The 20,873-nt window shown below is 53.4% G+C and overlaps 1 protein-coding gene across 3 annotated transcripts in view; it reads left to right on the top strand.

Annotated features, from left to right (window-relative positions):
• Positions 1-20,873, top strand: part of CAMSAP2 (calmodulin regulated spectrin associated protein family member 2) — a 36,440-nt gene that overhangs the window by 8,161 nt on the left and 7,406 nt on the right. The window contains exons 2-8 of one of the 3 annotated variants that reach the window (XM_039883521.1): positions 1,318-1,577; positions 9,338-9,499; positions 11,251-11,334; positions 16,478-16,510; positions 19,203-19,344; positions 19,644-19,783; positions 20,486-20,576. In XM_039883521.1, coding sequence (XP_039739455.1) covers positions 1,318-1,577; positions 9,338-9,499; positions 11,251-11,334; positions 16,478-16,510; positions 19,203-19,344; positions 19,644-19,783; positions 20,486-20,576 — 912 coding nt within the window. The remainder of the gene's footprint in view (positions 1-1,317; positions 1,578-9,337; positions 9,500-11,250; positions 11,335-16,477; positions 16,511-19,202; positions 19,345-19,643; positions 19,784-20,485; positions 20,577-20,873) is intronic. The other 2 variants (XM_039883520.1, XM_039883522.1) reach the window with 2 other exon arrangements.

A 20,873-nucleotide genomic window follows, 5' to 3' on the forward strand; every position in this document is an offset into this window, starting at 1 on the left:
CTTTCTGAATTGCTTAACTTACCTTTTCGACTTGACTTTGTAGATTTTTGGCTCCTAGAGGATAGGGGTTATTACTCATTCTTTGAATGAATTCCCCAGAACCATGCTGGTATATAAGAACATGCAATAATTACTTTAATGTTGTTTGATGAAAATATTTTTTAAGTAATAGATTTTCAAAAACTCTAAGGTGCGAATTGCTAAGGAATTGATTAATTCTCCGTGCATAAAGTTTCTGAAGTGCCGACTTTGTGTTACCGACCTGTGCATCATCGGTCTTGTGCTAAGGCTGCCCGTTGAGCAGACTCGCAGACTCGCTGCTGCGGGACGGCGGCCTCGAACCCTCACTTGCCCGAGAGGAGGCAGGCCAGGGACTGGCCAAGGGCAGCTCCGTGGTCGCCCTAACTTGGTCCCCTGCCTTTCCCTTGGGGACAAACCTCATTCTCGTCCTGGCTTTGGTGAGAAGCGTGGAGTCCAGCTTAGGAGTGGGGAGGAGGAGGGAATACAGGGCAGGAGAGTCGGAAGAGGAGGAGTGCCCTGTGTGTCTTGTTTGCGTGGTGACCTCACTGTCCCTGCAGGCAATGGCAGCCCGTGAGGGGGAGCCGAAGGCCAAGCTGGGGAGGGGGGCGGGCATTTCTCGGGGCAGTGGCGAACCTGGCTCGCTTCTCGTGTCCCGTTTGTCTGTGTCTCCATCAAAGGGATAGCAGGGGCCCGGGAGGGCTCCTTGGGGTGGGAAGGCAGGGGTACCGGTGGTTTACTAGTGCTTAAAGGGACTTTAAGACTAACTCTCCCCGCTGTATCCCCGGTCACTTCCAGTAACTCCAGCAGAGGAAAGAGAGCCGCGGTCTTGAGGCAGAGGGATGAGTAAGGTGGGCAGCCGAGCGGCTGTCAACTCTGGGCAAACGATTTTGTGCCCGGAGGTGGCAAGGCCGTGCCGTCTCCCGAAGGAGCGGTCACGGTGCGTCTCCCGGTTGGCTGCTCGGCTGCGAGGGGACTCGCCGAGCTCCATTTCGAGCGTCTTCTAGCTCGCCGGGTCTGAGGGAGCACGAGGGCGCGTCCCCCGGGGTCGCTGGGCCTCTCCGCGTCTGCTCTGTGGTCCCTCCGAGGAGCGTCCTTGGAACGGTGTCTTCTGTAGAGCACATTCCTGTCTCTCTGTCGCTGCAGAGCGTATGCCGAGGTCCAATAAGCCCCCTTTTCCGTCAAAGGGCTGCTGTTGTCTTTAGGAGGAGTCTTAGGTTCCGTGGCGTAAATGGCATTATTGAATGAGGCGTGTCCCTTTTGCGAAAGTCGCGTGAGACCCTCCCTTGCCGTCCGCAGACAGCGTGCCCGAGGAGCTCCGGGAGCCTTTCTACACGGACCAGTATGAGCAGGAGCATCTCAAGCCGCCGGTCGTGCGCCTGCTGCTGTCGGCCGAGCTGTACTGCCGCGCGGGGAGCCTCATCCTCAAGAGCGACGCTGCCAAGCCCCTGCTGGGCCACGACGCCGTCATCCAGGCCCTGGCGCAGAAGGGCCTCTACGTGACCGACCAGGAGAGGCTGGTGACCGAGCGCGACCTGCACAAGAAGCCCATCCAGATGGTGAGTCCGCGCGGCCGGGGCCGGTGGCAGGCGGAGCGGGAAGCGTGGCCTCGCGGGGCAGGCGCATCTCTGCCTGCGGCTCAGAACCCCTCTTCTTCTTAGACACCCCGTTTCCAAGTTAGGGAAGAGTCGAGTAAACTATTTTGGAATGTTTGGTGCCACTGTGATGCCCGGGAGAAACAGTTACGTAACCTCCAGCTCCGTTAAGTGATTCTTCTTCAATTTAAAGCCTTACTGTTTTGTTTTGTCCTCCAGGAGGCTAGTCCTGTGCGTTGTGTTATTTCGTCTCGTATGTCGTGCATTCGGCTGAGCGCTGACACCTCTACGCGAACGGTTTTGAGCTTAGAACCTGGTGAAGGAGGCGGTGGGAGAAACGAGGAGACAGCGTGACATGAGCGCTCTACGTCCACGTGGGCGCTGGGGACGCAGGTGGACGCGGTGCTGTCTGCCGGAGGGTCGCGGAAGGCGGCAAGGGACAGATCAGTGGGTGCCAAAGGGCGGGGTGCGGAAGGCAGCGGGGCGAAGGAGCGCGTGGCCAGGCGCGAACCGTGGCATGTGCTGCGGGTCGCGAGTTTCGTGCGCACCGTGTGGAGTGCGGGTGTGAGAAGAGCCTGGAAAACAGGTCGGCCTAGACGGTGCGGAGGCCGCGAGCCGACGTGCAGCATTTCAGACGTTCTGGGGGTTACGCGATTGTGGAACCGTGTTCACCGTTTCCTCTGGTTTTGTCGCCGTCGTCGGTAGTGGTGGTGGTGGTAGTGGTGGTGGTTTGATGGCTCGGTCCTCCCTGCCTGCATTAAATAAATAAAACAGCAGGGGGCACGTGAAACGCCGTGTGAGCTGCAGCACCGGGGGCTGGGTGCGGATGGCTGCCGCGTGCCAGCCCCCGGCCCCTTCTGACCGGCCGCGTCCCCGTCAGGCCGCCCGGGCCCTTATTTGGCTCGCCATGTGCCAGGCACTGCGCCCACCCCTCGCATACTCCACCTCACATTTAATTCTTGCGACAGCCCCGACGGGCAAGCGTCCCCCGCCCCCCACCCGTTCCACCGCTGTGGAAACGGAGGCTTCGAGAATGTGATGAAGGTCACAGAGCCGGCCCAGGGGCGGTGACCAGGGGCGGTGACGGCAGGATTCAGGCTTTAACTATAAATCCCGCATTCTTAACCATGACCTGCAGTTTTGATTTTCGCCTGGGCCGCAGGAGGGCGGCAGGGAGGAGGTGGCAGGGGAGTGGGCAGGGAGGAGGGGGAGGGAGGGGCAACGCTGCCCGGCGGGTTGGAGTCTCGGTGATTCGCCCGAGCCCCCTTCCCCTCACCCGTTCCGTTCCCGTGTGGAAGGGCCTGCCGCTCCGGCGTCCTGGGAGCAGCCGAGCCTTTGGGCTCGTGACTTCATGGAGGGCGAAGCGGAGCGGTGGCAGGTGTTCCGGGTGGATGCGAGGAACGGGGAGGTGATGCCCCGGTCACGCTGTCCTGCCGGAAGCGTGGAGCCAGCCTCGGGAGCCGCGCTGGTCCTTCCGCTCCGCCCCCTCCCCGCCTCCCTCCTTGCCAGCGTGTCTGCCCCGTCGGCAGCTCTTCTGTGGATGCCCATGGCACCACCATCTGTTGGAACGCGTGTAATTTTGTCATGTAGAAGCTTAAACAAATCTTTTACTTGTTCAAGAAGATTAAAAATTGCACTTTGGAGCAGAAGGATTCTATAAACGTAACGTTACGTTAGTAGTCGAGTAGTTTCTAGTCACCCTTGTGTAATAATGCCTTGCGAATTTATGAGCAGAACTGTCTGTGAAAAATTATTTTAAAATTCCATGGCTGTTGTTAACAGGGTTTTTTCCTTCGCGTGTGATACTGGATCTCAGTTTTTCATTTCCCATCAATCACGTCCCTAATTTGGATCTCGTTATTTCCAGGTAACATATCATACACACATCAGAGTATCTTGATATCTTACAACTGCGTTTATCATATTGGAGTCAGTGTTTACTTGTAATAATTTATTTGGAGCTCCAAGTTTACTTTTTTATGGAAATAACTTGATGAACAGTGCTTATTTTACCAGATGATCTCAAAAACCTTTTTATGTTTGTAATAATACTGAAGTCAGTCAGGCCATCTATTAACTTATTCAGTTAATTTACGGAGCTCTTGCTGTGTGCTGCGTATTATCTGCTGTGATCGCAAGGAGCTTCTGTCCTACCGGGGACGCAGCGAGGAGCAGGCCGAGCCCTCGCTTCCACCGGGCTCGTATTTCGGTAGCGAAGTCAAGCAGTAAAGAGCTCAACAAATTGTAATAATTTCCGACGGTAGCAGATGCACTGAAGAAACTAAATCAAGAAGAAGGAGGCAGAGGGAGTGGTCACAGGACGTAGTCAGGGAAGGCCTGTCTGGGTTTTTTGTCTATGTGATAAAACTACTTCAGAAAAACCCGCGGCTTCCTGGGAGAGACGAGGCGGGGCATCTCGTGTGACCGTCTGAAAGGAAGCAGAGTATCGCTTCTTTCGGTGCTGTATTTCTGTTTCATTTTGAGGTATAATCGACATATAACACTGTATTAGTTTCAGGCGGACAACATGATGACTCGATAAATGTGGTTAGTGAGAAAGATCAGCACAGTAAGTTCTGTCTTGTCTCCGTTATTAAGCCTTTGGTGTCTCTCTGATTAATGAGGCTAGAAAGGTACACTGTACCGAACAGCTTTATCTGTTAAAGTTTTTTTTGTCTTCTAGGTGGATTCTAGATCTCAGCGGATGTTTGTATTCTGGAGCCGGGGTGAAACTCCTCACACGGCTCGTGGCTCATAGGAGGGAGCTGGCCCGCCCAGGCAGGGCTCAGAGAAAGTGCGCTTCTCAGCAGAAGCAGCTCCACAAAGACACGGCCTCTCCTCCTGTTTGCACAGGCCGGGGGGGTAATAGACCGCAGTGAACGTCCCGTTAGAATGAAATGTAGTTTGAAAGAAGCCATTCAGAAACACTGCCAAGGAATAATTAATTCCCCGTACAGATGTGTGTAAACTGAGCTGTAATTATTCACGAAATACCTGTTTATTGAGCTTCCAGTATTTGGTATTTGCGGGAGGCTCCTGAACTCATGGCGTTTACCAAGAGAATCTGAGCGATTAGATTGTCAGTGTCCTGCTTTATCATGTTAACTAAGTGTCCAGGCAGGGTGCGGGCTTTGGCTTCAGTGAGCACGTGCCGGTTTCCAGCCTCCCTCTCTGCCTTTGCTTTCTGTGTCCAGCGGTGTCGTCTAAAATTTAACAATTAATAGACGCATAGCAAAGCACTACGTTATATATTTTAAATGTCTTCTCGTTGTATATAGCTTTCAATAAAGCTGAAATTCAAAAAATAAATAAATAAAATTTCGCGATTAATGCTGCATTTTTGTCAGTTTGTTTTCATGAAGCGAAGCATGCTTGAGATGTAAATCTGTTAATACCAAGGATATAGTTTAGAAACTAGGTCCAGTTACAATAGATTTTAAGTGGTTGCTCAAATTTGTTCATTACGCAGAAGTATTGTAGCGACCCAGACACATTTTGATTATAAACGTGAGTTCAGAGTGTCACCGCACTTGGCCAGAGCCATTGCTTGGAGCAGCAGATAAAATGTGTAGAGGGGCTGGTGGCCCACGGGGCCAGCCAGGGCCGCGGCTTCTGGAATCTGACGAACCGTGGCCGGAGCTGGCTTGTCAGCCGGTCGCGAGATTCAGTGGGGTTCCAGGTGGAGTTAGGGAGCAGGACCCCGCTCCTGTGGCGGGAAGGCCGCGCTGTGCCTGCCGGGCCCTCGTCGCTGGGTCGCTGGCCGTGTGGGACCGGAGGGTTTTGAGCACAGCGGTGTGGTGACCGGGGTTCCGTTGGTGGAGATGGAGGTAGTGACACGTGTGACCTGGACTGGGGGGCCGAGGGCCATCACCGTGGGGGTGCCGCGGGAGGGGGTACAGGACGGACCCGGTCTGGGCCGGGTGTGGCCGGAGGTGGCTCAGGACACCGGGCAGAGCCCAGCGAGGGGAGTCTGGGAGGCGGGCGGAGGCTGTGGCGCTGAGGGCCAGGACGGGCATGGCGCGGGGCAAAGTCAGCCACCGAGCGAAGGCCTGACGGTTTAGTGTAGGGAGGAACATTTTTGAGAAGTGTGTCAGCGGGCCGGTGTTGGGGCAAGGACAGTCATGCCCCACGGCCGCCCGGCCCCGTTCTGAGCCCGCTGCCCAGGCTCCTCTGGAGGAGGCGTCTCGTGACCCGCCTCCCAGCTCCACAGCCCCTGGCTCTTCCCACAGCTGTCACTCGCTGGGCTCCGGCCAGTGTCCGCGTGTGAGGCCGTGAGGCCGGCTCCGGTCCCGTTTGGGGTCCCGGACCCCCGTGAGCCTGCCAGTCTGGCCCTGCTCAGCAGCAGGCGTCCGTCCAGGAGGTCGTGAGTCACCTCTCACTGTGCCGTGCGCTCCCTGTGGAGCTCCCGTTGGTCGTGGTTTCTACACACCTGGGCGCAGCCTCCCAAGTTCCCAGGGGCACGGCAGGACCCCCCCCCCCTCTCGTGGACGGGGCTTGGGAGACGGCCCGGGCGGGTGCTGGAGGCAACTCGGGGGACAGCGTGCTGTGGCGTGACCCCGTGTGCCTCAGCCCCCTCATTCTGGAGGAGCTGGTACTTGTCATACACACCCAGCTGAGAGAAATGCGCACACACCTCCTTTCAGGCGATGTTTTGAGTGTTAAGTGGAGCTTTTACGGATGGTCGTTTTTACGTGATGCAGCATAGTTCAGTGTACTTGATGGAACTTGTAGATGTTGAGATTAAGCACAGTTTTTGGCTCAGCCTCCCATGCGCCCAGACAGCTTTCAGAGCTGGAAAGCCTTGAAACGCAGGCATGCTCGAGACGCACCACATGTGACTGGGGAGACGAGGTAGCGATGCCGTAGGGGTCAGCAAGGGACGGAACGTGGCTGGCGTAAAGGAGCAGCAGTTATGTTGAGTGGTGGGCACAAGCCCGCGCGGCCGTACAGAAGTAGCCCAGAAAGAGATGGGGCCCAGGGCAGGGCGGGGCGGACGTCCGGGGGCGCTTGCGTGCTCTGGCCTTAAGTGCTGCTTGCCGCATGTGACCCCCGTGTGGGTGGGGTCACACCAGCTCCGCGAAGCCGCATGTTTCATCATCTGTGAGTGGTGGCAGCTCTGTCATCGGTGGGCCTGGCGCATGGCACCGAACTCTCCTAATTTAATCCTTGAAGGAGTCACTGATAAAACGTTTGGGAAAACGTGACAACGAGTGATTGCCTTTGGGTAACAGGCTGACCTCTAGGCCGCACTGACCCCGTGCTTACGCGGCGACTGCGTGGCTCCTGAACCAGTGAACGTGCCGGGCCCGTCACGCCCCTCGGAGCTTTCCCGAGCCCTGCGACCTGCATACCCTCGTGCCTCGCCAGGCGAGGAGTCTCGTCCGCATTTTACGGGGGGGGGGAAGGTGAAGCTCAGTGAAAACTGAGCGACTCCCCGAGGCCACAGCTTTCTTTTTAAAAACCAGCTTCGTTGAGGCGTAACTTGAATATGTCTACGTAAAGTGAAGAGTTTGTGTTTTGACCAATGCACACGTGCGTGTCACTGCTACTCCGGTTAAGGTATGAAATGCGTCCGTCACCCCGATTTTCCCTGTGCCCCCTGCTCCCCCATACCGCCCCACTGACCTCCTTCCTGTCGCTGGAGTCCAGACTTCGTGGAGGTGGAAGCGTGTTGTAGGGACTCCTTTGAATTGGATTCTTTCGCTGATGTTGTTGAGCTGCACTGCGTTGCTTTGTGTGGCTTGTTCCTTTTCGTTGCTTAGTTCTGTTCCACTGTGTGGATGCCGCAGTTCGTTCATGGTCCCGTCGGGCACCTTGATGTTTCCAGGGTCTGGCCGGTTGTGATCAAGCATCCGTGAGCATTCGTGTACATTTTCGTGGACACGCATTTTCGTTTCTTTTGGACGCACACGCAGGAGCTGCTGGGCGGGCCGTGCAGGCGTGACTCGCGTATCTGGCAAGCACGTCCCCGAGGGTCGCACTACGATTCTGCCACCGGCAGTGCGTGCATCGCAGTCACTCTGCATCCTCCCAACACACATGGCCTTGTGTCTCCTCGTGGGTTTAGTTTGCATCCCCTGGTAGCTAACGCAATTTAGTGTTTTCTCATATGCTTCGTGGTCACTCGTGTGTCCTCTCTTGTGAGGGGTCTGTAGCAGAGGGGACAGTGTGGCAGACAGAAAGCAAACATGAATTAGACAACATCCGGCATTGCCGACCACCGTGAAGAAAATAAAACCACCCGATTTGATAAAGAATCATTGGACCGGGGGGGGCCAGTCTCTAGGCACATCTCCCTGGGGACGTGCTGTTTTGGCTGAGGCCAGAAAAATAGAAACGGACAAGCAGAGATGTCAGGGCAGAGCCGTGAGTCACAGGAGCCTCTCTCCTTCCTTCAGCCCTCGCTAGTGGCCAGATGCTGTGTCAGGTGGAGGATAACTAAGATGCTCTCGCCCTCGGGAGCCTAGCGTCTAACTGGCCCCGTGCCCCGTGCCCTGTGCGGGCGGCTGTGCCACACGGCCTAAGTCGGTGGGTCTCAACCTGGCTGCTCATTCGCATCATCTGGGAGCTTTAAAAAATGCCACCCACGTCCGACTTCAGGCCGTTAAGTCAGAATTCAAGGAAGTACTTAGAAGTCCCACAGCCGACCACACTACAAGTCACGTCGAAAATCCAAGACGAGCTGGGAAAACAGTTTGCCGCCTGAATGGCATAGAGCTGGTGCAGCTAACATGGAACCAGCTCCTGGAAACCGAGAATCAGGCTGAGAAAAACAGGCAACAGGCACGAGCAGACAGTTTTCCAGGGAAAAAATGCGCATCGTCGCAAACCCTATAAAAAGACGGTCGTGCGCATCAGTCAGAGAGATGCGAGCTGTGGCCTGGAGACTGACACGGGCGAGCAGAGCGTGTGACGTCTGACGCTGGCAGAAACGCTGTGGGCAGATGGGCCAGGGATGACACGCAGTGCGGGGGAGGCGAGAGGCGCGTCCGCTTCTCTGGAGAGGGAGCTGACCCTGGTTATCCGTCCCAAGTCCAGCGTGGCTGCCCTGGGGCCCGAGCGTGGAAGACGGTGTCAGCGGCTACCTGCCTGGCACGCGTTAAACTTTCTAGAAAGGATCCATCCCAGACTCGTAGGCCTGCGCGGGGAGGAGGGCTGGGAAAGGGTCCGCCCTTCTCGATATACCGTGTGGCGTTTGGACATCTTAGGGACCCCATGTGTAACACGTTTGTGTTCAGAAACCTAAAGCAACAGCACAGGCAACGGGAAGCCGGGAGCCCTGCGCCGGACGGGCAGGGCGAGGCGGGAGCGGGCGCCGCCAGCGTCAGCGGGGACTGTGGGCCTGTCCAGGCGGGGCCATGGGGAGAGGCTGAGGCGGGGAGTGCGGGCATTCTAGAAGGACGGACGGTCTGTACCGGCTGCTCCGCGCAGGTGGGGCCGAGGGGAGGGCGGAGTCGAGGATGTCGCCGACTGTAAGTTACTCCGGGAGTAAGTGTGACCTCAGCCGAAGCATGAGTGTCCCAAACGGGGCCCCTCCATGAGCGTTTGACCGGTCGCTTCGGTCAGCTGGCTCGTCTTCGGCCGGCATCCTCTGCGCCTTCTCACTGAGGCGCGTCTTCTCTGCTTTAGTTTGCTGCTGCGTGTCGGGAGATGTTATTATGAGATGTACAGACAGCAGTTTCCAAGTGTAGTTTTGAAACTCCTTGCTCTTGTTTTTATCCCAGAGTGCTCACCTGGCAATGACCGACACCCTGATGATGGCGTACACCGTGGAAATGGTCAGTATAGAGAAAGTCATCGCGTGTGCTCAGCAGTACGCAGCTTTCTTTCAAGCTACGGACCTGCCCTATGACACGGAGGATGCTGTCACGTACTGGATCAATAAGGTAGGGGACACTCACTTGAGGAAAATGAGTCTCATAACCCGAAAAACCGAAAGCCTCGCTGACTCGCTGCTGTGCTGCCGGAGACTGTGTGTGTGGCCCCAAGTCCACATGTTGAAACCCTGACCCCCCGTGTGTTGCCTTAGGAGGTGGGGCCGTGGGAGGTGAGTGGGTCAGGAGGGCAGGGGCCTCGTGGATTGTGCCCTTCCAAGGGAGACCCCCGCGGGCGAGGACGTGGCAGTCAGACGGCCGGGAAGCAGGCCCTCGCCAGACCCGCGTCTGCCGGCGCCTTGGTCTTGGACCCCCAGCCCCCACGCCGTGAGAAAGCCGGCTCTGTTGTCTGTAAGCCGCCCGCCTGTGGTCTCACTGCTACGGCAGCCCAGACGACTGAGACACTCTCCACGACTCTTAGGCCAAAGCGGAAGCGGAAGCTGTACGATCTTGTTAAAATTTCCCGTTCCCTTATGACTAAAAAGATATATATACCGTTAACACAATGAAAATAGATTTCTATGTCTCCTGCAGCATTTATGATCCATAGTGATTAGTCTAGTTCGTAGCAGATCATCACACAAGTCAGGGCACTCGGAGTGCGGGACACACGCTGAGCGTGCAGCACGTGTTTTTCGAATCCGAGAATGGAAGGATTTTCTCCCGTTTCCAACGAGACGATCCGTCCCCTCGCCTGCGCTGCGTTCCGTTCCGTTCCGTTGGTTCGGAGCAGTTTACTGCGCCTGCCCGTTCGGTCGCAGCTGAGGCTCAGAGGTGTCAGGAAAGCGTGACGGTCACGGCTCGTAGTGGAGGTTCTGAGCCGGACCCCGTCCTCTCTGAGCCTCCCGTCCCGGTATCGATGCGTGGGCGAGATCTTGGCGCGCTGCGGCCTCCTGGCCCAGGACAGCGGTGGGTCGCAGCCCTGCCGGAGACGACGCGCAAGTGCGAAAGACTCTTAGTAGCTACGTTGAGCTAAATGTATCGGAACTTACAATTTTCTTCAGTCGTTTTTTTTTTTAACCACCGAATTTTAGGCAATAGAAGAGTTTAGAAAATTGTTGGTTCAGGGTAGACTTACAGTGGTTGATGATGGCATTGATGTTTCTGAGAGCGCCATTAATTTAAATGTAATTGTTATTAGCATGACCTTAAAATCATTAACTCAGAGTCCAAAATTGTCTAAATATTCTCGATAAATACTTTGTGCACCAGGTAGACTGTTTCTTAACCGTTTTGGATTTGGGGCTATTTGAACACTCTGATAGGAGATGAATGAGACCTCCCCCAAAAGGTTTTTGTGTATTTAACTGGGACCTGTGACCACACTGAAACCCACTCACCGTGGGCCAGAGACACGTCTGTGACATCACAGCGTAAGAACTGGATTCAAGGTGTTTTCTGCTGCCAGTGACAACTTTAATTTAGGGAAAATAATTTTCATTTACCAGCCCTAAAGCAGATCGTAAGACTTGTACTAAAGCTTTACCGCCTCCTAAGCAACACCACTGAAGTGGCTGATAGCACCCCAGGCTGCTCCGACGTGTGGAAGGTGCTCGGCAGCGTGTAATAAATTAACGAACTCATTTTACAGTCTCGGATGTAGCACCTGTAAAGCACTTTTTCTGGTTGGGAACATGAAATTTTCTTCATTCAAGCGGCACTGATATTTGACACCAGAAATCTGCCCACAGGAATTTTAGGGTGCCTGTTATTTTATTGTTATATTTGAATATAAATTCAAATTAATATTTCTGTATTTTAAGGTAAATGAACATTTGAAAGACATAATGGAACAAGAACAGAAGTTGAAAGAACATCACACAGTTGAAGCTCCCGGAGGTCAAAAGGTATCTATTTCAAAGAAAAACACGGCACCTTCACAAGACTCTGCATGTGTTCACATAGTTATGGTCTTGGGAAATGTTAACAGTTGTGTTCATTACATTATTTGTTGGTGATATTAACTGTACCCTAGAAAATCGTGCCATCAACACTAAATAAGGAGAAGTATAAAATGAAGGTTGGATGGTGGTGTTTAGGAAAAATCGTTAAAGACTAGAACTCAATTTCCGAGGTTCTTTTGGCAAAAAATAATGGTTTGACTTTGGTAAAATGTATGAAGCAACAAGAAAACAGTTTCGATGTATTAGTCTCACAATGACTTGCAATAAGTCCGGCCTTTAAAGTTATACTCCAGGAGTTGCAAGTTGTACACACGGTTATTTTGTGAAGAAAGAGGAAGTATTAACATCGATTCATTCTTTAAAAATTCCAGAACAAGGATGTAGAGTTTTCTTCTTTGAAAATTTGTGCTCGTCACATACTAAGACCAAAAGTATGTTTTCTACAGCCTAGTATTTCTTACAGCTCTTAAAATGTGTTATAATTAGAGCCCTGTAAACATTATGGCGTTTGAATGGAGGTGTAAGAAATTATAATTATTCAGGAACCTCATTTTCTATTTGGACGAAGCTCTTCATTTTTTTGCCGAACTCGGATCCATCTGGGGCTCGTGCCACTGCCGCCCGTCTGGCTCCACGGGGGGAGAGAGCAGGAAGGAAGGAAGGGAGCCAGCCAGCTGGCTGGGGTCTTCCCGCCTTCAGCAACCAGATTTTGTGGAAGACCCCCCCACAGCTCCGTGTGATTCGATGTTGGGGACCCGCAGCGATTCCCGCGCTCAGCTCCCTGACCGGCCGCTGACCGTGTCCTCTGTGCGGGATCCCCACCTTTGCTGGCGCCCTGTCCCCCGCAGCCAAGTCCGCTGGCAGTCTCTTCTCCCGTTGGTCCGGGTGACGCGTCGAGGTCCCCAGCTTCGGCCTGCTTCCGGCCGGGCTCCTCCCTCTGGCTTCCCCGCGTCCTTTCTAGTTCGTCCTCCTTCCCTTTCCCGTCCCAGGGGAGCCGAAGCCTTCGCCTTAGAGGTGGGGATACTCCTGCCCCCCAGTTTGCTCCTGGCTCTACTCAGGAATGAGGTCAGGATGGCATCACCCAAGTTGTAATGCTAGTGACTTTCCTTAAGGACCTTGGTTGTCACACGCGATGATTAAGTTTTGCAGGATCGCGTGCACATTATGAACTAGGTGGGGATTTTGTCATGACGTGGGACACGATTAATGTCCCATGTGGGGAGAAGCGCCGTTGGTGTCCAAACCACCAGGCTGAGTGACCTTGAAGAAAAACACTGTGTGGCATCTAGACGCTCCTTGTGTTTATGCTGTCGGCTTTGGCTTTGCCGTGGCACTTAGCCCCATGCAATGGCACGTGTGAGGCTGAGTGAATGGCAGAGTAAACGAATAAATGAATGTGATTCATTTTAAATATTCAGATGATGACACGTTTTTATCTTAGTACAGACATAGCATTTATACCTTCCTTTTCAAATGAATCTTCCCTTGTTCTCATTGTCGGAATCTTTGTGACAATAACGATTAATTTCACGTCGTCTTACTGCAAAGTACAGTGTCATTGTTACGAAGAAACCCGCACCCAGCAGAAACCAGGGGAAGAAACCCCGCTGTCACCGTACAGTGGAGTCTGGGGATTCGAGTCCCTTGGCTCGACTGGAAGTGTCGTCATTTCATTCTTGATTTTTATTTCTGCGGAAGCGGAATTCTCGACCCCCTTCCCCTTTCCCAGGGGAGAGGTGGACACTTGCCCCTGCTCGGTCCTGTGCTGTGGGTACGAAGCACCTCACCGTCACCTGCCTCAGTCCTCGTCTAGCGACTCCCGTTTCGTGAAATTTCCGCTGACAACCACCTTCTTCGTAAAACACACGTGTGTGTAAGGGGTGCTAGTACTGCGTACGGTTAGCCTTGGACAAATGAAAATTCCAGAGGCATCTTTTCAGCCCACGGCATCCTGCGATGATTCAGTTCGTCGGATCCCGTGGTGTCCTAGGAGGAAGGCGTTGGAAGGGGCACCACGTCCTTGGCAGGCGTTTCGTGCAGACAGTTCGTCGAGGGGATGTTCTCTGTTTTCTTCAAGTTGCTCTTTTTTGTTTCTAATGCTCTTGCGAGTCTAAAGGAGGGTGCCCAGTTAAACTGGGATTTCAGATAAACCACCAAGAGTTTCCGGTGTCACTTGCACGAGCATCTCGCATTTTTATTGGCTAAATCTGGCAACCCTGCTTTCAAGGTCTCCGAAGTGTCTAGCCAGGGACATGAAGTGCCACGTTCATTCTCTCGAAGGATTTTTACACAGCGCTGCGGCAGAACGAGTCGGGACCCAGACTGGTCAGACTAGTGTCGTCACCGATTAGCTTCATGACAAAGGCACTGGGCCTCGTTTTCTTTATCCGTAAAAATTAAATGGTTGGATTAAATCCTGTGACTAAAGTGATTCTCCAGTTTTCCCTTCTCGATACGTTGTGAATGAGGACAGGAAAGGACAGGTTAGTGAAGACAGTCAGTAGCGGTCATCGTGAGAGTCCCTGTGTGTGCCGAGCGGGTCCAGGACAACCGCGGGAGCGGGGCGTCTGGGGCCTGCACGAGGCTGCGGACTGGGACGGGGCCTCGGCAGGTTTCACGGCGGCGTTAGCAAAGTGGGGCACTGGGTCACAGGGAGCGACCTGAGTGGGGACGTTAAGCTGCAGATAAAAGGCACGTTTAGGGAGTCGGCGACTAGACCGTTCTGATGGTTTCTGAGAGCCGTGACTTCGTGGGTTCGGAGTCTCAGGTTTATAATAGCAACTACACAGAGAATAGAGTTTGTGTCTCAAAATATTAAAACTACTCAGTGTGACGTTTGCCACTTTCAAAGCGGCATCTCGGGGAGGTTCTTTGCAGAAGGGCGGGGGCTGGATGCACGGGTTACCTGTGGCGAGCTCGGATTGCTGTCGCGAAAGGCACAGCCTCTGAAGCGACTCTGCTCGCCCAGCGAGAAGAGCCCGCGTGGATGTCCACCCCCGCCAGAGCCCCTCAGCAATTAAAAACCCTAACCCACTTTCTTTAAACGCATTTCTTCAGACAGCACTTAAGATACCATTTGAGAGAAGGGTTCTGATGGCAGGTGCGTTGGGGAACGCTGTGCCCCTTAAGAATGCCACAACCCGCTTTGTACGGAAGGGCCGGGCGAGAAGTCTGTCGCCCAGACAGATCTCGTCCTTGGACTCCCCCACTATCAGTGACGCTCACCGGCGTCTCACGGAATGAGTGCCTTTGGAGCCCGCCCGGGGGACGCCGATGCGTGGCCTGTGACGCCGTAATGGATTCAGTTATCTCTCACACGCACGTAAACATGTGGAACCAACGCAGTCTGATACAGCGCTCACGTGGCCTGACTTTGGACTTGCCCTGGCTCCCTTGCTCATGCTGTTATTTCCATTAAGTAATTGTGGAGACTCGACCTGCCTGAATGGCACAACTTTCGCTTGGAACTCCGCCCCTGAGAGTCCGTCCTGTAGTCACAGTTTATCTCGCGTGCACTTCTGTGGTCAGCGCGAATTTCTTTCTCGACGGCCATTGCCAGCCCCCCGCCATGACGTGACACCCGACGTGACCCCCGGGTCTGAAATACGCCCCTGTGCTGTTAGCATCTCATCTGGTCCAGCTAAATGAGGAACTTGGTGTTTTAAGCATTTTTAAAACTCGGAGATGGCGCCATGATTTTCTCTTCTCCAAGCAGTATTTTATAAAGCTGATTTGGCCTGAAGAGACATATATTAGATGTCCTAGTACCATGATTTTAATCTCGGCCAAAGGGTACTATAAAAATTAGATTTCTCCATCAGCTTTATAGATCCATAGTCTTGTGTATTTGGACATAAGACCCTGCAAAGATTTGGCTTGGTGTAGGCTTAATATGACTATTTAGAACATTTATTTTGAAATTTTTCAGACATAGAAAAAGTTGCAAGGATAAGTAAAAGAACCCTTTATGTGCTTTACCCAGATTCATCCATCTAACATTTGCTCATGCCCCCTCTCCGTGTGTGTGTGTGTGTGTGTGTGTGTGTGTGTGTGTAGACACACATTACATACATTACACATGTATACGTAAATTTTTCTGCAATGTTCGAAGGAGGTTGCAAACCTCATGCCTGGCCCCGTAACACTTCAGTGTGTTTTTCCTAAGAACTAAGCTATTCACTTACACGACCAGAGTGTAGGGAATTCGGTGTCGCTATAACACCTCGATCAATCGTATAGACTGTACTCCAACTTTTCACTTGTCCCAATTGCACTTTATGGCTTTTTCCCCAGTACCGGGTCTAATCCAAGATCACGTACTGTAGCTAGTCGTCCCATCGCTGGTCTTCCTTACACTGAAACGGGTCCTTAGCTTTCCTTGTTCATTCACGACCTTGACATTTTCGAAGAACACAGGTCATTTTCATAACGTACCCCTCAATTTGTTTTTTTTTAATATTTCCTCGTAATTAATTTAAGGCCTTGCTTTAATGTCGACTGGAACACCTCGTGAGCCGTGTGCTTCTCATGGTGCGTATCCGGAGGCACGCGGACCCTTCTGCCCCCGCTGGGCGACGTTCACTGAGATCGCTTGGCTAGGACATGGTCTGCGTGGTTCTTAGTTTCCCTTTGGAATACGTCATTTGACACTGAGCATCCTGTCCCTCTCCAGCATTTCCCCTCGCCCTAGATTTAGCATCCACCGATGAAGCCTACCGATGGCTTTTTACTGTGACGGTTGCAAAAGGGCTGTTTTCTAACCCCATGTTTTCGTATTTATAAGTTAAGGTTCTATCACATGCAGCTCTGTCCTCATCTGTCCACATGGGATCTCGTTATTATCTATATGAGTTGATGGAGTCTCATTAATGGGTCATCATCTATTTCCATCCATATGTGTTTGCTTTTTAAATAAACATATACGTGTTAAACTGAACTATTAACGTTTAAAAATGTTACTTTACGAGAACTGTAAACGTAGAGCTCCACTGTCAGAAGCTTTACTGTGACTTGTCGATGGAAAATAATTCTGATGCGTTTTCCCTCTACCTTCTGCTTTCCTTCCTCTCCGCTGCCTCCTCTGAAGTCTCCTTCCAAGTGGTTTTGGAAACTGGTCCCAGTAAGTCTGCCTGGCTTCCTCCTTCAGTCTGCCGTCCAGAATCGTGATCGTAGCGTGGTGTTGTCTGTGTTTTCCTGCTATGGTCATTTCATGTCACTGCATAGGGATGGGGTTTTAAGGTATTCCATCATCATGTATAATGGAAAGATTGAAAAAATCTGTCCAAGATTTGTATCAGAAGCTTTAAAAGTAATTTAAAGCATAAGCATCCTTTTGTTAATCTGGTCAATATTCACAGACCATCTGTAACAAGGTTAAAAAGTATGAATATAGATTCTCATTTATTTTAAGAACCTTAGTAAAAGTGAATGTGAATTGCACGTGTAAATTATTTGTCTTTTGAAATTATCTTTTTGAAAGAATCATTTTCTTTTCAACCCGAATGGTAGGGGACACTTTGTGTTTTAAAAAAGTGACAGATTCTCTGCATTCTTACTAGTACTGGACATAAACTATATTCGGTTACAATTCGACTTGAAGGGTTGATCTTTCAGGATTAAAGCTGGGGGGATTAGACCACTTAAATATTTTACACCCTCAGAGATAAAAATAGAACTTAGAAACACACCCTAGTGTTGGAAGAAACTGGCGTCCCTTTTAAATGCCAAGTTTCTCAGGTCGTACACAGAACAGGGACGGTTGCCATTCAGTGAGTGGGCAAAACACGTAGCACGTTCGAGTCTAAGAGACGGAGGCTTTCGTGAACCGCAGACGAACTTCTGGGAGTCGCATGTGACTTCAAGGTGAAAGTCGGTTTAACTGGAGCAGCTTTGGCACGCCCCGCGCGGACATCTGCTTGTCCATCCTGAGACGTAGACATTTATTGCTAAAGCTCGATGAATCTGTGCGTGTGTGCGTGTGCGTGTGGTGCATGTGTGTTGGTCCGTAAAGCGTGCAGGGTGCGCATGCATGTGTGCATGTGGCGGGTGTGGCCTCCCATTCATGTGTACGCGCAGAGACATACAGGGTAGGCGTGGTAACAGGTGTTACTTGCAGCAGAACTGTCACACGATTGGTTGGGAGCCAGGCCCTGGCCCAGCCCTGTCCAGCTTAGATTGTGGGAGTGCCATTCCTTGAGACAGGGTGTGTGGGGCCAGGCCCAGCCAGTTCGCAGGATTTCCAGGAAGCAGACTGCTTTGTTTCCTGCGGGCTGAGGGAGGAGTGTGAGGGTCAGGAGCCGCGTCCCACGCGTGGGACAGGGCGCCTCGGGCTGGGCAGCGCTACCCGGGGTCTTTTTCCCTCTCCCCTGTTCTCTCCCTTTTTTCCTGGTGGCTTTTTAAACTGTCCGCTAGCAGCAAAGAGAGGACGTTTTCTAAGGACTATGCAGAAATCAGTAAGCACGTGAAGAAGCTGCCTAGCGCATGCCTGTGATTTTCCTCGGGCCGTAGGTGCTCCGTGAGTTTGCAGCCTGGCGTTCAATGCCCGCGTCCAGCCTGCACCGATTAAAAGGAGCGAGCGCCTCGGAGTCTTCAAGGGGAAAACGCTGCACGGGTCTTGTGCTGGAGTGGCCGGGGACAGACCAGGAGTGACCTCCTGCTTCTGAGGGCCCACGCCTCCCTGGCGCCCTTTAAGGAGACCTAGCTCCCCCACCCAACGCTGAGTGTCCTCTTCCAGCACGTTGTTTTCCTGTTTTTATTCTCAGAAAAGTATTTGCTTTCGTCACCATTTTAATGACAAAATATAAAGACGACCAGTTTAGATAGAGAAGAAACTTAGTCTGATTACTTTAAAAAGCTCTGTTTAAAGAACAGCAACCACTGTAATCACGTCTGTTGCTGATGAAACACTTGAGTTTGCACCTTCATTTCCCTAGTACCAGGTCTAATCCAAGGTCACGTACTGTAGCTAGTCGTCACATCACAGCATTATTTTTGTTGGCTCTGGGAGAGCCGACAGCAGCGCTAGCCGTTGGTTCCTGCCCGCTCTGTGCTTGCAGTGTGCGTGGCACTTGGCGTCTGGCCCCTCGTTGAATCCCCAGGGGGCCGTGAAGGCGGGGGCTGTCGCTGTCCCCCTCCTGCAGACGGGGGAACTGGAGCGAGAGTCTGCGTGACGCGTCCACCGCCGCAGAGCGGATAAGCGGCGGAGCCCAGATTCGAACCTGGGTCTCTGGACTCCACCCCGGCTCGACGGCGTGTCTCACTTTAGAGAGCCAGTCACGCCAAGCGGCCTTCAAGACACAGAGGTTTCTCTTGTCTCCCTGAGCGGGAGCAGAAACCCTTGAACGCGCTCGGTTACTGGTAACGAAACCTGAGAGGGTTTTTTTAAGTGTCAGAGTTGTCACTGTACATCCGTTTCCTTAAAGTCCAGAGCCAGGACGTCTTGGCGCTGTGATCCCTCGCAGTGACGTCCCAGGGCCGTGTCAGACTGTCCCGTAGGCCGGCGTCAGCTCGCGGGACAGTCAATGAGTTGTCTGTCCACGAGGAGCCGAGCTGAGGACACAGGGTCTTCACACCCATTTGGCGGAGTTAGTGTCAGTTCACGTCAGTTAGCAGTGTCCCACGAAGTGCTGGCTTCGCAAGCGGAGAGCCACCCGGCGCGTTTGGGTCGGGCACAGTCGCGTCTGCGTCGCCCAGGGAGGGCGTGGGTCGCGGCCCGTTCCTCTTGACGTGCTGGGGTCGCGAGCCCCGGGACCCCACGCGGCCTTTCCGTACGTCGTTTAGCGCGTGTTCGCTTCGTCTCCTTCGTGTCGCAGGCTCGGTACAGGAAGGAGCAGACGCTGCTGAAGCACCTGCCCTGCATCCCGCTGGTGGAGAACCTCCTGAAGGACGGCAGTGACGGCTGCGCCCTGGCCGCCCTCATCCACTTCTACTGCCCCGGCGTCGTCCGCTTAGAGGGTGAGTGTCCCGGGAGACGCCTCTGACCTGCGGGGAGGGGGCGGCGAGCACCAGGACAGCACCTGGGAGGTCGCAGAGCGTTGTCCTAAGGGACGAGGCGAAGCCTGAGGAAGGTAGTCGAGCACTGCTGCGTGGTTCCGGGCCTCTCTGTGTGATGACCCCAGGTTCCTGTGTGCGTGTTTGTCACACAGATGCCACATCACGTGTGTTTGTGCTGAGTCGCTAGTTATGACGTGGGGGCGAGACGTGCGTTACCGGAAGTAACCCAAAGTCACGGCTTCCTCTCTTCTTATTCGAAGATATCTGTTTGAAAGAAACCATGTCTTTGGCCGACAGTCTGTACAACCTGCAGCTGATCCAAGAGTTTTGCCAAGAATATTTGAACCAGTGTTGCCACTTCACCCTGGAAGACATGCTCTATGCTGCTTCGTCCATAAAGGTACAGGGAAGCTTCGTTTAAGGAACACGCTGGATACGAAAATGGCCTGGCCACTCTAAGCCCGCAGAGTAACATCAGAGCAGCTTTGACAAAGGAAGTTAGGTTTTTCTGCTCATTTCATGTTTTCGAGACGCCGTCAGCTCAGGCTTCTTCTGCGCCACGAAGCCACACGCAGAGCCATGGCACAGAAGGGCCCAGTCGTCCCGACGGCAGCAGCGGGGGGCGGGCCGCGGGGGGCCCGCGTCCGAGGCGCCGTCTGGGAGGGACGATCCCCACAGGCCCCCGGGCTCGAGACCAGACCTAGGCAGGAAGCTGCAGGGGGACGAACGCAAGCTCGCGACGGTGCTTTCTCCGGAGCGCGCTGGGAGGCCTTGGGGGCGGGGTTGATGCACACACCTGCCCTTCTCCGTTCTGTGTCTACGTCCCGTGTAGTTACGGTGTTCGGGAACGCGACTATGTAGCCGTCTAAACTAACGCGGGGAAAAGCCTGTACACCAAATGATTTGGGGCCATTCCTGGAATACGGTAACAGAATTATTGCTGCTCAGTCGTCACAGATTCAGAAAGAATTGATCTTCATAAGCTGTAGTTACTGGGAGAATTATTTCTTCTTTGCTGCCATCTTGTGGCCAAACGCAGAGCAACCGCGTTGTAGGACCGTCGTCCCCGAAGGGCTGAGGACTCTCTGACTCTCGCCCACAGAATAATTACCTGGTGTTCATGGCCGAGCTGTTCTGGTGGTTCGAAGTCGTGAAGCCGTCCTTCGTGCAGCCTCGCGTCCACCCACGAGCAGGTGACCGGCCTGGGCGTTGCTGCCGCACGCGGGGGAGGGTCGCAGCCTCGCGGGGTTCTTCTCGTGGGGGGCAAGGGCGGGGCGGGGAGAAGCTGTCGTTTCCCATTCCAGCCGTGAGCCTCGCAAGACTGCGACCGATTTAACTGATCGAGTCGCTGGAACTTCCGAGGGACGGGCCATGCCGGGGAGAACACGAAGGCGAAGCTCTGGACGGGAAGCCTCAGAACGTGGACTTTCAGCCTCCACCGTTCACTCCCTTTATTTGCTCTGCGTCCTTCACCCCCATTCTTGCTTTAA

The sequence above is a fragment of the Pteropus medius genome, unplaced genomic scaffold (assembly GCF_902729225.1).
Source record: "Pteropus medius unplaced genomic scaffold, Ma_sr-lr_union100, whole genome shotgun sequence".
Taxonomy (NCBI): domain Eukaryota; kingdom Metazoa; phylum Chordata; class Mammalia; order Chiroptera; family Pteropodidae; genus Pteropus; species Pteropus medius.